The sequence below is a fragment of the Beta vulgaris genome, chromosome 6 (genome assembly GCF_026745355.1).
Source record: "Beta vulgaris subsp. vulgaris cultivar EL10 chromosome 6, EL10.2, whole genome shotgun sequence".
In the NCBI taxonomy this organism is placed as follows: Eukaryota; Viridiplantae; Streptophyta; class Magnoliopsida; order Caryophyllales; family Amaranthaceae; genus Beta; species Beta vulgaris.
Genome location: NC_079207.1, coordinates 34,666,088 through 34,683,059, shown reverse-complemented (window position 1 = coordinate 34,683,059; position 16,972 = coordinate 34,666,088). Strand labels below are relative to the sequence as shown.

Below are 16,972 nucleotides of genomic sequence, written 5' to 3'. Positions count from 1 at the left end.
TCATGAGGTTATGATTCCTTTATATAATAAAGTTGTTTCGAAAGAAGATATGTTAATTACTGATTATCATTGGACAGTGACAATGCTTATTCGGGATGTTCTTAAATCTTTTCACAATGTAACTAACACATTTTCTTTGGTTTACGAACCCAACATTCATTTGTTAATTCTAGAATGCATTAAGGGGGTACATGCCATAAATGAGAAATTGGATGTGAGTGAAATCAAAGTTGTGCTTGATCGCATAAAGGTAAAGTGGTTTGCATATTTTAGTGAATTTTCCTAGATTTACGGTGTTGTCCGTATACTTGATCCGACGCTTAAACTTGATGGCCTATCAAACTTGCTAAATTTCTATTATCAATGTTAGGTGTTTCTTATGATGTTGGCAGTTATGTTTTGAAGTGTAGACATCTTTTGGAGTAACTTCATGATCAATATGTCTCTATTTATGACCTCGATTTTGTTCCGACTTCCGGATATGCAAATACTGTTCGCTTTGATTATTTAATTACTAACATATTGAAGAAACAAAAAACTAGTGTTTTCGGATCCGCTTGCGCAGGGGTAGACGAATATTTGTCCTATCAATTTGAAATAGGTGCATATTTCCACATTCTTAAATAGTGGAAACTTAAGGATAATCAATTCTCCATTTTGGCTAGAATTGTAAGCGACGTACTTGAAATTCCAGCATCAACTATTGCTTCGAAATATGCTTTTAGTGCAGGTAGAAGAGTGCTGGATGAAAAAAGATCTCGTCTATCTCCACAAAGCATCGAGATTTGCGTTTGCAAGAAAGATTGGGATCAAGCCGAAAAAAGAATGCAAGGATTATGGGAAGATGAAGCAAAAGAAGATGATCGTTGGATGCTAATGAACACCAAATCATCTAGTTCATCCAATGCAGGGGAACATACAGACGGGGGACAATAGACAACTGTCAACTATCAACCACGACTTCAAATAAAATAAGGTACTTAGAGAACTACGTGGGCTTTGATTCCTTCAGGATACGTATGCAACTTACTCCTTGAAAATTTCAATATAATTGCCAAATTCTATTGTAATTTCAAATGGAAGTCCAAGCCCCTCTTCCCATCAAAGGGGAGGGGGGGTTCCAATAATTTATTAATTTGATTGTAAGAATTACATACAAAATTTGGTTGTTCTTGTAAATCATATATTATAAATTCTTATTTTTGTAAGCATTTAAATTTATATTGTAATTTCTTATTGTAAATAAATTAGATACTATAAATTCTTATTGTACTGAAATTATCATATTTGTAAATTCTTATTTATTGCATATTTATATTTGGATATTGTAATATAAGTTCTTATTATGAAGCAAATATTTATTAGAAAATCTTATCTATCGTCTTAGGTCGTACTTCGACATTGTAAATTTTATTGTAATGCAATATTTGTTATACATTCTTATTCCAAAATTATATATTCTTATTTATCGTCAATAGTTGGTTTTCCTCGTTCTTTATTATTTAATTATGCTCAAAATTTATAGTTCCTTGGGAGCCATATGTGTCTCCCCATTTAATGGCTTGTGGACCCTTGTTAATGGCTTGTGGGCCCTTGTTAATGACATTAGGTCCGTTAGAAATGGAAGAAGCCCTGAACCGATGGGCCAACCCTGAACCAACCCGCCCAGGACCGTCATTCGACCCGTCCTGAACTGGTGGGCCAGCCCTGAACCGAACCGCCCTTCGACCCGTCCTGAACTGCTGGTACCCCGGTCCCGGTTTCACAGTTGGTGGCCATGACCCTGAATCGGACCGGACTAGTCACCTAACCGGTCTAGTTCAGGTTCCTCTCCCACTTAACCGGCACGGCCTTCAACCCAGCCCTGAACCGGCCCATCCCGGACTGTGGCCACGTCTACTTCAAATAATAATATTATTATTAAAATACAAGGTATAAAAATACAGAGTATTACAATGCTCCTTTTTGAAATTGGCCAAGCCAAATCAAGTTACGAATGACACCGTACCATCTTTGTGCATTTCTAACTTGTACTTCTTCTATTTCCTTTTACTGGCAACAATTTGATTTTACCACTATTCGCCAACTCTAATTAGTCTATTTTTCGTGATTTATAGGAAAGGAAAAACATATTCATGTGCGATTTTGTTGGATTCGTTTCAATGTATATATTCTGAATATCTACTTTTCATAATTTATAATTATCGTAATTAAAGATATTAATGGTTAAAATTATGCATTAGCAAACGTAAAAGTCAAACAATTGCAAGTAAAAAGAAATAGAAAAAGTATTAATTACAAGTCATATATTTACAATCTATTAGGATAATCTATCAATAATAACATTGAAAGTTATTGGATCAGCTTACCATATTTTCAAAGTTACAAGTTCATCAACCTTGACTGTGTTGCAAATGACAATGATTTAACAAAGGAGTTCATTTCAATCATTTGCATAATCTGTATCTGACGAGGTTTTTGTTTTGAGGGGATATGATGAGGTTTTTTTTTTTTTTAGGGGATATGATGAGGTTTTTAGATTGGAACAACTTCCATTTGTTTTCAATAGTACTGGTTATACTTTCCTTTTTGTGATGAAAGTTTGAGAACCACTTTGAGAAAACAAAAATGCAATTGAATTTTTATCATACTTTTTTCATTCTAAAATAAATTAAACACTTAATATTTTAGGTCATTTTAAAATTAAATATTACTCTATTTGATATTCACTTCTCTTTATCTCTCGTCACATGTGTCTCTCTTTTTCATTCTCCTTATCTATTTTATCTACTAAATTCATGTGCCAAGACCATACATTCCATTCATGTGGTTTTCTACGTTATATCCTTGTGTTTCTTCAGTTTTTACGTTAACATATAAATAACGATAGGGGTATTGAGCATTAAAAATTTTAAGTTTAAGGGTATAGTATAGAATTTTTAAAAAGGTTGGGATACAACGTAGAAATCGAAAAAGTACAAGAGTATAACGTAGAAAAACCCTTTTATTTAAAATAGATTGGAGGAAGTATAAGACTTAGATATATATTAACACGTATCTTTAAAAACAATCATACATTTGTATTCTCGTTTACCATAATATATATTAAAAAAATGAATGGTAAATTTACATATTTAAGATTTTGCAAAAAAACAAGTGCAACCATCTCTATTATATATGACAACGGGGTTGGACACAAAACAATAGAGAAAGGAAAAAACTAAAAAAAGAATATGACTACCTAATTAATTGAAATATATAAATATAAAAAAGATACAATAAAAATAAAACAGTGAAATTTTTTCCTTCCGACTAAATTTTTATAACCATTCTTATATAACCATTTTGTTAAATATTGTTATTATGTTGGTCTGATTTATTATACTAATTACTCTTATTATTATTATTTATTTTATATCATTATTATTAAGTATTATTATTATTATTATTTTTATATATTGTTTTGTTTATTATAAGGGTCTGTTCTCCCCAGCTTATTTTCAGTTCAATTTAGTTCAGTTCAATTTAATTCAGTTCAATTCAGTTTAGTTCAATTCAATTCAATTTAGTTCAATTCAGTTCAGTTCAGATCAGTTCAACTCTGGACAATACCATTAATCTCACATATCACTATTCATTTCAGTTCAGTTCAATTCAAATCAGTTCAATTCAGTTCAATTCAATTCAGTTTAGCTGTTTTATGCCAAAGAGAACATGCCCTTACTCATTATTATTAGGAGGAACATGGTTTAGGTCAAAAGCACAAATAAACCCACGTTTGTTATCCCATAAACCAATCAAATCGCATCAAAACTGTTTATGATGCAAATTTTGCACGGTCCGACCCAATCATTATTTTTATTACTAACTATTAAATCTAATTATTAAAATAGTAATATTAATTTACTTCTTAAATATTATTGTTATTATATAATCATCATCAAGTATTAATATACTAACACAAATAATATAAATAATGATTATTAATTATCATTAATTATTATTATTATTATTAATTTATGATTATTAATATTATCTATTTATAACTACACTTTAAAATATCAAAAATATTATTATTATTATTATTATTCATTATTAGCACTTATCATTATAATTATTATTTAATATTCATATTATTATTATTTAAATATTATTTATATATTTATTATATTCAATTTAATTCAATTGAATTTCAATCCAGTTCAATTCAACTATTTTATGTCGAATAAAACATGCCCTTAGTTTAATATTCTACATCTTTTCACACGCATCTATATAATACTATAAAGCAATAAGGATTTGCTTATGTGTCAAGAGCAAATTGAATTGCTGATGTGTCAATCCTTTGTAATATCTTTTACAATTTTTTGCCACGTGTATTTGTCTTTAAATATTTCTGTTATACATTACTTTTTTTTAAGCATATAATTGGAAAGCTATTTAAGAAAGTTCTCTGTTATGGAATGTAAATCAACTTAATTTTTTGGAATCGATTGCTATTAATTAGTAATTACTTATGCATCATAAAACTGCCCAAAAAAAATATATCTCCTAAATTTGATATTTTAGGCACTAATTTAAAAAAATTGTATCCCCTAAATACGGTATTTAAGAAACTAAATAAAAATTCATATCCCCTAAATTCGGTATTTTAGTTACTAATCATATATTTTGGCACTAATTAAGAAATAAATTTATAGCAATAAGCTGATATTTTAGGTACTATTTAAGGTATTACAACTATTTAAATGAACATGTTGTACTCTCTTCTTAAACCCAAAAAAAAAAGTCTTAACAGATTATAATATTAACCTTAAAGTTTACCAAGGGACGTATTAATCATACAACAAGTTGTATCATAGGTTTTTTTTTTAAAAAAATGTTCAAATTATATCCATACCATATTATAAGTTCATTGCAAACTATAAAATCGTGGACTGTCATATTACAAAGACTACGATGTATCCCATAAAGCGATGATAATTATTAGTGAGTTACAATGTGATTAGCAATACAAAACACGATCCACAATAAAATCTATAATAATTATTGATATTAGCACCTCATGTATAACACAAAAAATAAACATCTTATGTATTAACACTTAGCTTGCATATATAAAAGAATAAACATCTTATGTACTAACACTTAGCTTGCACAAAAGTATAAACATCTTATGTACTAATAGTTGCACAAAAGTCTAAACATCTTATGTATTAACACCTAATATTAAACTATCAACTAAAAATTAGATTAGTCAATATATAAATAGATAAGGAAAGATAACAAAGTCTCAACAAAAGTTAACTTTTACTTGGCTCACGAGGTTTGTAACATTTAAAGGAGGGTAACCGAATTGTAACAACAAGCATGAGATCATGTCTTAAAGTTTAGTATAATAGCAATGGGACCCCCTTTCATTGTACAAAATATCACAACGTAATATTTAAAATCCACTAGGAATATGCTATCTTAAGTGGTAAACGTATGACATCTCTATGTAAGGTTAAAGATTAAAATTACATATAGAACTTATGTGAATTTATTGTCCTTAATTTTAGTGTAGTTATGTCTTTGTGAAGTTTATAACTCATATAGTATATTTGTTCAGTTTATTCACAACAACCAAATCACAACTAAAAAAAATAATATTACCATACATATGAGATTTGAGAGCTCATAATTTCTAGGTGTTCATCTCATAGAAAAGATAAAATGTCATATAATATATTTTTACATATAAATTGATTTTTATTTCTATATATTACCGTTCATTTGGAACAAGTATTACTGACCTGAGTTAGTGAGCTAATCATAAACTCACAATAAAAATGAAAAAAGGGTGAATTGTGCATGTAAAATAATTGACAATACAATTTATTCTATATTTTACTTTCCAAAATAAAAAAAAATGGATCAAATAGTATGAAACTTACAAGCTTTAAATTCTAAGAGAGGTGCATAGAATCTTATTTCTATCTAGAAGCTGAATATATAATCTTAACAAAATCAAAGTTTGCTAATAAAGTTCCAAACTGTAACAAACCCTTATTTAGAACTCTCAGTCTTCACTGCCATAAAAATTCTGTTTTTTTCCATCTCAATTTGAACATCTAGAAAGTGAATCATCATCTTCATATAAAAAACTTATGTAGATAACATCTGAATCTCAAACATCCAACGTTAATGGATAAAAACACAATCAAATTGATTTTTTCTCCATTTTCGAAAATATCAAGTGTGTTCGATGAGTCTGTGGTCAAACTTTTTGGATAACTTTTTTCAAATAAATCTGGTATTGAATGGGAACTTTTTTCTTTAATAACATAAGATTCAATTGATTGAATGTAGCAATTTTTCGAATAAATCTCCATTTTATGATATTGCCCAAATTCAGGAGAAAGGTTCAATTAAATATAACAATTTTAGCTATGTTTTAAATCTTCATTTTTGGTTTGTAATTTGCATGGGTTCAGTTAGCCATATCAAGAGTTACCAGTATTAGGGTTTGAAATTTTATTTGTGATAGATCACGAGATCTCAAGACAACAAAAGAGTGGGGGTGAGAAGGACTGTGGAAAGTAGGGACGACTGAAAGTGGGAAAAGAAGTGGTTGCATGATTGAATCCCAATAATGGAGCGAAGTGTGATTTTATTTGATCCTCAATGTGAAGCAATGAGTAGAGCAGAGACTTTTTTAGTTAACGTCACAAGATAATATTAACTACTTCATTCATTGAATGCAGGGTTATAAGTCAGTTTTAAAATATTCATAATAAACGATATGATTATAAAAAGTTTAAATCACGATCTAATATTCATCCCATGATTTTGGGAGAAAATAAACATCATAAAATCATAAAATTTATTAATAAAAAAAATTCCGTGCATTTTGCACGGGTCAAAACCTAGTTGTATATAAGGCTAGTTTTACAAGATAGAAGAATAAATTCAAAAAGTATCACAAGTGATTTTTTCCCTTATCTCAAATACCCAAGAAGGAAAATTATCTATGGAACTTAATTCCACTAATAGAAGTCCACAATTTGAAACTCTTTTTGGAGGGTGTCAGCATAACGGATAAGTGAATAAGTTTTAAGCAACACCACTTCAAACTAATTTAGAATAAAAAAATGGGTCACCTTCATATGATAATAAAATAATTATCATGCGATCCTCTCTTACAAAAAAATAATATATTGGCCCCTAATAATAAATAAGTAGTGGATGGAGTAAAACCTTAGAAAATGGACAAAAATCAAAACTCAAAAGAGATAATACCAAAAAACTTAAATATATATAAAAGGAAAAAAATAAAAACAGATACGTTAAATTAATTTGTCTTTTTCTTCTTCTCCCATTCTAATCCTTATATCATTCATCACTCACTACTCTCCATTTTCTCTCTCCTCTTTCCTTGTCATTCTTCCATCGCTTCACATTTCCGATTCTCGTTCATCAGGTAGACTAAAAAAAAAGAGAAAATAAAAATAAAAATAAGGGATCTTTGTGTTTCTCTCTCCTATGTTCTGTCTGTTCAATTGAATCGGTGGTTGGTGAAATTGGGGGTTTTTGAAATCAAATAATCTGCAACACGAAAGAATCGATATTCAATCGTTTTGACTTCGATCTTTAATCGTCATTTTAGGGTTTTGTTTTTCTCTAATCGTTGCGCATTTTGTTTTTCTTTTTTTTATAATCGGGTTTGGATAATCCGATCTTGGCGTCGTCTCGATTTTGAGCCGATTTTGATTTTGGGTTGAAGGATAATCGGAAAGATAATTTTGGGGTTTTATAGGATTTTCAATTAGGGTTTGAGTTTGGTGTTTTTTTTTGTTGAGGGATTTTTGGGTTCGATTTAGGGTTTATCTGGGAGAAAGATAAATAATAAGATGTTAGGAGCTGGTATGCAGTTTAATCGGAGTCGTAGTGATGATCGGTTCTACATTCCGGCAAAAGGCCGAAGAAATCATCATCAAAATCAGAAGAACCCACAACTTGAAAGAACTCAAAGTGATATTGTTAATGGAGGATTAGGTCGAGGAAACAAATGTAGAGAAAAACCTGTAATTTCGAGGGTTAGGGAGCCAGAAAACCGGACCGAGGATGCCATAAATCCGGCGGCCTCACCGGCTTTTGAACAGGTGGAGTCGTCTTTGAGTAATGTAGAACGTTTTCTTGAGGCAATTACTCCTTCTGTTCATGCTCAGTATCTATCCAAGGTAGTTGCATTGATTTTTTTTTTCTTCTGTTTATGGATCATTTTTTTTATGTTTTATGAATTTACTGTTATATGGAAATTGTGGGTTTTGCAGACTACAATGAGAGGGTGGAGGACTTGTGATGTGGAGTTTCAACCCTACTTCATGCTGAGTGATTTATGGGAGTCTTTTAAAGAGTGGAGTGCTTATGGTGTAGGAGTCCCTTTGGTATTGAATGGCAGTGATTCTGTTGTTCAATATTATGTACCTTACTTGTCTGGCATTCAAATTTACGTCGACCCATCGAAATCTCCTGTTAAGTCAAGGTATCACAATCTCATTATGCATTTATATTTATGTTGATCATGTTAATTGTATTGCTTGAGTGTAGCTATATGAAGCGCGTTTGACATGCTCGATTTATGCATGGTGCATTTTCTGGTACTTTATAATATGTTAAATTGTCCTGGTAATTTGTTTGTTGTCATGCTCCTTTTGAATTGACATAGACTTATCATTATATTTTGTTCTTTGTCATCTGATAATGTCAGATATTAAGTTGTCAGGACAATCTTCTTCGTGATGATACATAAATGTTCAAATGTTAAGTTGCTTAATTGGGGCTCATGTGAGGAACTGGTAGGATACTAGGGTAACGGATTGTGTCTTTCTTGATTGCTCTATGATTGCGTGAGTTTTGACTTCTGATTCTTGAGGGCTAGCTTGCACTCTTTCCCTTGGATTGCATGGATGTCTTTGTCTTGATAGTATTGTTGAAGTTTGTATGATTCCTGCCACCGACTGGTTTCAATTTCATGGGTGATGGTTCAGCGGTTGGAGCAGTAAATTTCTGTGCCTCTGTGGTACAACTTGTATGTTTACGTAGATTTCTGTGAGTAACTTGTGTCATGGGAAGAAATGTTGTATATTTAACATGTTAATATAGGAAATGTCGAACAACTGACAAGATATTGTGGCAAGGACATTGGTTTGTGTGCGTCCCTAGTAGCTTTAATTTTCAAATGTGTTTCTTTTTCCACTAACCATTTATGGGAATAACTTTTTTTATGGGAACTTTTGGATAATTTGTTTTGCCCTTTTTGTTTCTATTTACGAGTCTATGCATGGAGATTGTATAGTATACTTCCAACTTTTGGTAACTATCTTATTCGATATATGAAGTAAATAAGTAAAGATGATGAAGTTTCACTGGTTTTTGAAGTGAGCTATCTAAAAGTAAACATGTGATGAAATTTGATTTGGCTCATAAGCGTGATATATTAAGTTAACATGTACATTTGATTATAGATCATTTACTTCAAGTTGTTTTCCTTTTCCGCGTACACGTGTGTATGGGTGTTGGGAATTTTGTCAGATTGTATTGAATGAGAGATACCCCTCATTAAAGTTCCCATTTTATTTGTTTATATGGTAAAACAATTTGCTTACGTGACCTTCACGGAGAAGGAGAGACAAATATAGAAGTTGACTCCTTTTATTATTACAAATATCACTTTTGGCGGCTTAATTAATGAATGCCGAACATATGTTTGTTCTTTGAGTTCTTTGTAAGACACATAGCTGTGTGTCCTTATGGGATGCTGCAATGGCAAATGCTAGTGATTTTGCTTGTTTTAAGGTTAGGGTTGATGGAATTAATAATACTGTTTTGAAGATTTTCCATTATTCTTTTGATGCAAGATACTAATGTGCTGATCTTCTAAACCTAATGTGAAAACTTCTTTCCGAATAATGCTTTGATGATGAGACGACCATACTTTTGAGGGTAGCTGGCCATAACACAATTTCATATTTTTGGCTTGACTTGCTGTTTTTCATTGTTAATGAATGAAAGTCAAAGAGTCCAATGCCGCTGCTAGGAAATTGAAACATGTAACTTATTTGATTTTAGTGATTTATCTTATGAAGAGATTTTCTGTGTTTGGACTTTGGAGTTGTTTTGAGATAGATATTTCAAAATGTTACTACTTGCAAAATATATGTCTCCTTGAAGTTTTTGCGTTGACTGTGAATATGTCAGTTGCTTTTGTAACTGTCTTAAATGAATCAAAAAGTTAGTCTATGTTGTATACTAGAATAAGAAATTATGGTTATTTATTCTACATTAATACATAGCTAATAGTTTACTTATCTTGCTGCATTTACCATAGAGATAATTTCTGATATGTATCACTTTTAAGTTTTAGTTTGTCAGCTTATCCTTTTTTGAAATCATCCATGCTGCTGACCTAGTAGCTCAACAACGTTACATACTTTTCTACTTCTATGTTGCTTATTTCTCATGCAATTTATGCACGTCTCATGCTACAAATCACCTATGATTTAAAAGGTTAAACCTTTGACTATTGATTATTTACAAATCTTGAGACCTATGATACTCAGTTTGACCAATGATACCGTGCATACTCTTGCCCCAGTCTGATCTACTTCTGTTTTTGGTCGATGATTAATTATGTTGATAGTCTGATTTAAACTTATAAGAATGAGAATGATGTTGCCTTGAGGTGCTGATTGGATTAGGGAAGGAGGTATGTTTTATGGAAGTATAGTGACCGATAGGCTCATTGATTGTCTCGTTCATGAAAAGGTAGATCATGGTTACTTTGATGCAAAGTGATTTCTGCCAAATGGCCCAAATTTATGTTCAAGATATATGCCTCACTATCTTATACTACATGTTAAAATAACACAACTAATGTTGAAACTCAAACTATTGAAGTTAAATATATAGAGTTCTTTTTCTGGGTTCAAGTGGTTTAATTAATATATTTAACTTGATAAAGTGAATTAAGATGCATTGATCAAGTAGCATTCATATGACTTATCTTTGTCTCTTAGTTTGTTGCAAAATTCAAGTAGGGTATGATAGTGACTTCTCTTATGTTGATATTACATAACCACTACTGCTATGCTGATAAAATAAGGATTACTGCTAATGGTGTTGAAAACACCCAGACTATATCTTTCCATATATGCTGTTGCTAAAATGTCTAATGAAGTTCGGACAGTAAGTACTAGTTGTCTTTTGAGCTCAACAAAAACAAAGTTACCTGAGGGTTGAGTTGGACTTGGAGTGACACATCGTATTGTTTCCTATTTTATAACTACATTTTAGATTTAGGAAAGGCCTCCCGAGACTCTCTGCAGGGTGTTTAGGTCTACTATCAACCTCCATGGCCGATATACCTTTCTGGAGACATTATACATTCTACTTCTCGATTCATTTATTCTTCCTGTTTGCTATATGGTTATGTTTTTGCAGCATATGTCCTTATTTCTTTTTACAGAGAGGTGTTACTCTCTTCCCTGTCTTTCAAGTTTACAGGGACAATCTAAAGATCTCAGTCAATATTCTCGATAGATTTTTTTTTGTGGTCCATCTCCCGTCATCTTGTGTTTCTTTCTGGGATCCCCAGTATTAATTTTGTATAACTTAACTTATGCTGAATGTTTGAATAATACTATGCTGTAATGATCCTTTTCGGTACAGGCGCACAAGTGAAGACAGTGACGGAGACTATTTCAGCAGGGATTCAAGTAGTGATGGAAGCAGTGATTCTGAGCGTGACAGGGGTTTGGCATACTCAAGGGGCGAACAGAATCATTATAGCCACCCGAGTGATATTTCTCTTAAAACGGATAGATTATATTTGAGAGATCAGCGTACATCATTGCAAGAGGAGTTTTCGAGTGATGAGGGTGAATCTGGGACTTCTCAAGGTTGCCTGTTGTTTGAGTATCTAGAACACGCTCCACCCTATAGTCGTGAGCCTTTGGCTGATAAGGCTAGTTCTGTTATCCTTCTCTATCATCAAGAGGAGGAAAAGTCTGATGCCCTCTATGCTTTTTTTTCTTTTTTTTAAACCTCTCTTGCTTATTTTTTTTCCATTTGATTTGTTTGTTTGGATAGATATCTGATCTTGCGTCGCGTTTCCCGGATCTGAAGTCACTTCGCAGTTGTGATTTGCTGGCTTCAAGCTGGTTTTCTGTGGCATGGTATTTATCAACTCATAAGCCTTGTTCTGTTTTCTTTTTTCAATTTTTTTTAATGATGTAAGTGTGAGTTAACCTATATAGGTTTGTTTGATAGGTACCCAATATATAGGATACCAACTGGACCGACATTGAAAGATTTAGATGCTTGTTTCTTGACCTATCACTCACTACACACACCGAGTGGAGGTAATGCATTATATTATTTGGTAAATTTTGTTTTGACTGAAAGAGTGGTTAGATTGGCTGCATGCCTTCTACCACTCACTTTCTTTCTTTCTACTATGTTGGTGCTTTCTATAATATTGTTGAGCATTTTATGGTGGCGAATATGTTGAATTTGAAGAAGTACAGGGTGGGATACAGGGGATAAGTTGAGTCATTCTAAACGTTATATGTGCTTGAGCACAATCCATTATGCATTCACTTTCTTTGAAGAGAAGATAGACGAAAAGCCCCAAAATTAGAAAATAATGATGTTAAGATATAGCTAAACTTTTGTAACTTGCATGTTTGCTATTTCCATTACTGATGAGTGATTACTGATTAACTGCACATATTGCCGAATGTTGTCCAAAACCTGTAGGATTAAAATGTTGCAAGAAATTTTAGATCCCTGCTTTAGGAAACCAAGTAATTGGCAGGAGTTTGCTTTTTCCCTTCAGCATAACTTTAGAGCTGATTAACTTCCTAATAGGGTTTAAATAATCAGAATATGTGCTGGTGTAGAATAATTCCAACAGATACAATTAGCTCATCGAGCATGGATTGGAGGTTTTCATTTTGGACAAACCATAGAATTAGCTATTTTTAATGCAGGAGTGCTGTATATTCTAGTGCTTATTCTATAAAAGCTTTGAAGAGCACACATTTAAACTATAACGTTCAAATTTTTTTTTTTCTAACTTCTTTATAGAAAGTAATTACTCCCTCCGTCCTTTATTAGTTTACCCGTTTTGACTTTTCAAATTCATCGATGTAAAACTTTGAGTAATAATATCTCTAATTATGTATTTGTAAAAATTGTAAAAATTTGATATTCAGAAATGACATATTGAGACGAATCAAACGATATCCCACATGACTATATTTTTCCTTACATATAAAGCACAAATGATCGTCAAAGTAACAATGATGAGTAGTGTTATAAGTCAAAGTGGGTAAACTAATAAAGGACGGAGGGAGTATATCGAAATGTTGAAATCTAATTCTTATCTTATAACTTAATGTTTCCTAATTTTCTCTTTAGTTGTAACATTTTGACTTTTGTACTATTCATATACTAATCTTGACCGTGATATTATATTAATATTTAACATAAAATACCAATATGTAAGATAATTGGTTTATCTAATGTATATACTTCCTCATTTCTCCTTTTAAAACTTGAGATAGTTCTTTGGCACACAGTTTTAGCAGGGTGAACAAGGTTAGTAGACAGTTTTCTAAAGCAAGGTTAGAAACACATGCAATGCGTATGCTATATAAATAATATGAAAATGAGTAACATCTTCTTAGGGAAGCTTATTTTATTTTTGAAAACTACCTCTACACCTATGCATGTGTGTGTTTTTTCATGTTCATGGCTGCTTGATTTAATTTTTGAATATGTAATGTCCAAGTATGTGTGACGTGCAGGAATATCTTTGGAATATGTAATGCTTCACTGAAAATTTATAATGTTTTTCTGACTTGCATAGGAATATCCTCTAAGACACATGCAGTTGGTATGGCTGTAAATTAGTTTTTGTTCATTGCAGCATATTCTTTTTTCCCCAACATGTTATAGCCTGATGTACGTATTGGAAGTGAAATTTGTATCTTCTACTTTCCGAATTTCACAATCCAAAGAATATAGATTTCAAGTTGGTTCTTTGATGATGCCATGAACCAAATTTTTGCTAACGCCGTGGTACCAAAGATATAGTTTCTTGTCAAAGTTTGTAATGTAACATAGATCTCATGGACTTGTGACTCTGCCCCAGCTTCCAGTCTACCTCCCCTATGCAAAGTGAAACTAAAGGGGAATATGAGTAGTACCAAACTATGTTAAGGGAAGTGTGACGTGGCAAGTTGGTTATTACTGTGGGAGTGATGTATAATTTGTCCAGTTTATTACAATGCCGTTACAGATCACCACTTAGGTCCAAATTTTAGTCACTTTGGGACTCTCATCGAAGCAATTATATAAACCTGATTCCTCAAATGTACCTTGGTATACTTAGAGCTGATTGAACTTTTCCCATGTTCTCATAGAATGTTGGGCTTTTGATTTTGTCGCATTTGCATTTGTCGTACTTGGTATACTTATATTTTTATCAGCTATGATAATTCTTTCCTTGGCTCTTGTTTTCGTTGGGTTCCTCAACAAGTCATATTTGTCCCTGTGTAGATGTTACTCCCGCTCAAGCTCCGGTGGTGATTTATCCCAGTGGGATTGACGGAATTTCGAGGATATCTCTACCAGTTTTTGGTCTTGCTTCATACAAATTCAGAGGATCACTGTGGACCTCAAATAGTGGGACTGACCGTCAACTAGTGAACTCGCTCTTGCAGGCAGCTGATAGTTGGTTGAGACTGCTCCAGGTCAATCACCCTGACTACCTGTTCTTCTGTCGTAATAGATAATGTCGATAAATAGACTGTAATTGTACATTTCCTACCATTTTGGAGGAATGTCCGAGCGTGGGCCTTTTTCTGAAGGAAATTGCTATCTGTCAGGTGGTTGATGAGTTCAGAGTCTTTCTCTGACTTGTTCTAGTCATCTGTATCAGTTAGGGAAAAAAGAAAAAAAAAAACAAAAAACAAAAAACACAAAAAAAAAGAAAACAAACAAACAAAAAGAAGGCTGTTTCACTGCCTGTACAGATGAAAGATTAAGGTGCCGTTGGATTTGGTTAGAAACAGGATAGGTTTAGAAAGCTGCTGCATGGCTGAGCGCTTGACAAGGCTTGCAATCAGAAGGAGCAGGCTAGTTTTATTTTCTGGTTTAGTCTTTATTTATATATCTCCAAGTGGGAAAAAAGGCTTTGTTAACTTCTAAAATTCCCTGCCCTGATGATCAGTTACTACAAGATAGCTAATATAAAGTTCGAAGGGTAATTTGATAGGTTGTAACTGGAGTTTATGAGCTTTTGTGCGGACACGCTGTTGTTTTATATATAGAGTAGTTTTATAGAGTAATAGATGAATGAAGTGTGTTTAGTTTAAATGTTTTTGTGCCTCTGCTGCTTCGCCTTCTATATTTAAGGGTATTTTTCCATTGTTCTTGATCTCAGGCATGGATGTGAATGATTGGTGTCAAAGTCATTGTTGGGTGCCTTGTGTATATATAGCTTCCTTCGCCTCTCTTTGTTCTTCACATGTAAATTCAACAATTTGGCACGAGTTAGGGCTAAGCTACTGGGGTCATGCCCACTGATTTGGATTATGTCCTTGTTTGGCACAGTATTGTTTTTGTCTCCAACTTGGTTTATTTGGTGGTCAAAAAAGCTGATAGATAAGGATGAGGAGCTAGCTCATGTGGTAGAGCACTCCCCTCTGATCTTTGAGGTCAGGGGTTCGATCCTTACCCCCAGCATTATGTTGGGGTATTTCCTTAGCATGCTTTGCATGCATTACCAGCCAATGTGCTGGTAGTTCCTACAAGGCTAGTAGCCTTGGTAGGGGTTAGCCCTTGGGCTGACTTAATTTCCCAAAAAAAAAAAAAAAAAAAAAAAAAAAAATAAGCTGATAGATAATAGTATGAATGGTGGGTTGGAGTTTAAGAGAACTACATGTTTGCCTCTCCATCCCCTTTCCTTCGTATTTTGCACACTTTTTAATTTTTCGATGGAATTTAGGATCCTCTTTAGAGAAGGGTTAGGTATAGGGATGGGCATAGGTGGGATCTGTTGCGGGTTTGACCACTCAGATCAAGGCTTTGAACCCATATGTGTTCCATACCCACCGAATCTAAAAATTTCGAACCCTTATCGAGATCCAATAGTTATAGCGAGTATTGGGTCTTCGATTCAAAAGGGGTTTGAAATGGGTCTCAAGTTCATTAAGAGTTTCCATTATATTTTTTCAACCTGCGTTTTCTGACGTTTGTTTTTTAAGTTATTAAAATGATAAAATGCCATTATAAAAGTCTAATTCTTCTCCAAAACATTCCAAATTACAATATCCCCAACAAGTTGGTTTCAGTCTCGGTCGATAATGGATAAAATGAAAAGTTTAGGGCTTGATGCGAGTCAGGCCAAAACATTTCAAATTACAATATTCACAAGTTGGTTTTTATCTCAGACAATGGATAAAATGAGAAGTTTGGGGCTTCATGATTTGAGTGCCATGACTCAACGGCGGCATGGAAAGCTAAAATTCTATATGTTATGATAAGTAATTTCATTGTCCTATATTATAAGGTTTGATGGAAAATATTTTCAATGGGTTTTCATGAGAAATATATTCCACTGGAAGGCGCAAATGAATATAACTTTCCCTTCGTTTGCTTTGAAGGAAATCCATTAAGCTAAGAAGGAAAAAAAATGAAGATGTTGAGAATTCGAAAGTGGACAAAAATGGTTTTCCTTCAAATTCTGGAAGAAAATGTTTACAGAAGGAATGCATGAGAAAAGATTACAAGACTGCCCGTAACAAGCTCGTCGATATATTGTGTTCCACGAAAGTTAAAGTGATAACATATATATTGAGGTCGTTATTTGTCCAAATCCTAATTGAACAATAGATAATTGATTAGAATTGAATAAATCTGG

At 32.7% G+C, this 16,972-nt stretch overlaps 1 protein-coding gene across 1 annotated transcript; it reads left to right on the top strand.

Annotated features, from left to right (window-relative positions):
* Positions 1–7,362: 7,362 nt before the first annotated feature.
* LOC104896568 (hypothetical protein) lies at positions 7,363–15,426 on the top strand. The gene is made up of 6 exons (XM_010683330.4): positions 7,363–8,222; positions 8,316–8,527; positions 11,713–12,007; positions 12,133–12,218; positions 12,313–12,404; positions 14,608–15,426. The coding sequence occupies exons 1-6, from the start codon at positions 7,893–7,895 to the stop codon at positions 14,841–14,843; spliced, it is 1,251 nt and encodes a 416-aa protein (XP_010681632.2). The 5' UTR covers positions 7,363–7,892; the 3' UTR covers positions 14,844–15,426.
* Positions 15,427–16,972: the final 1,546 nt, after the last annotated feature.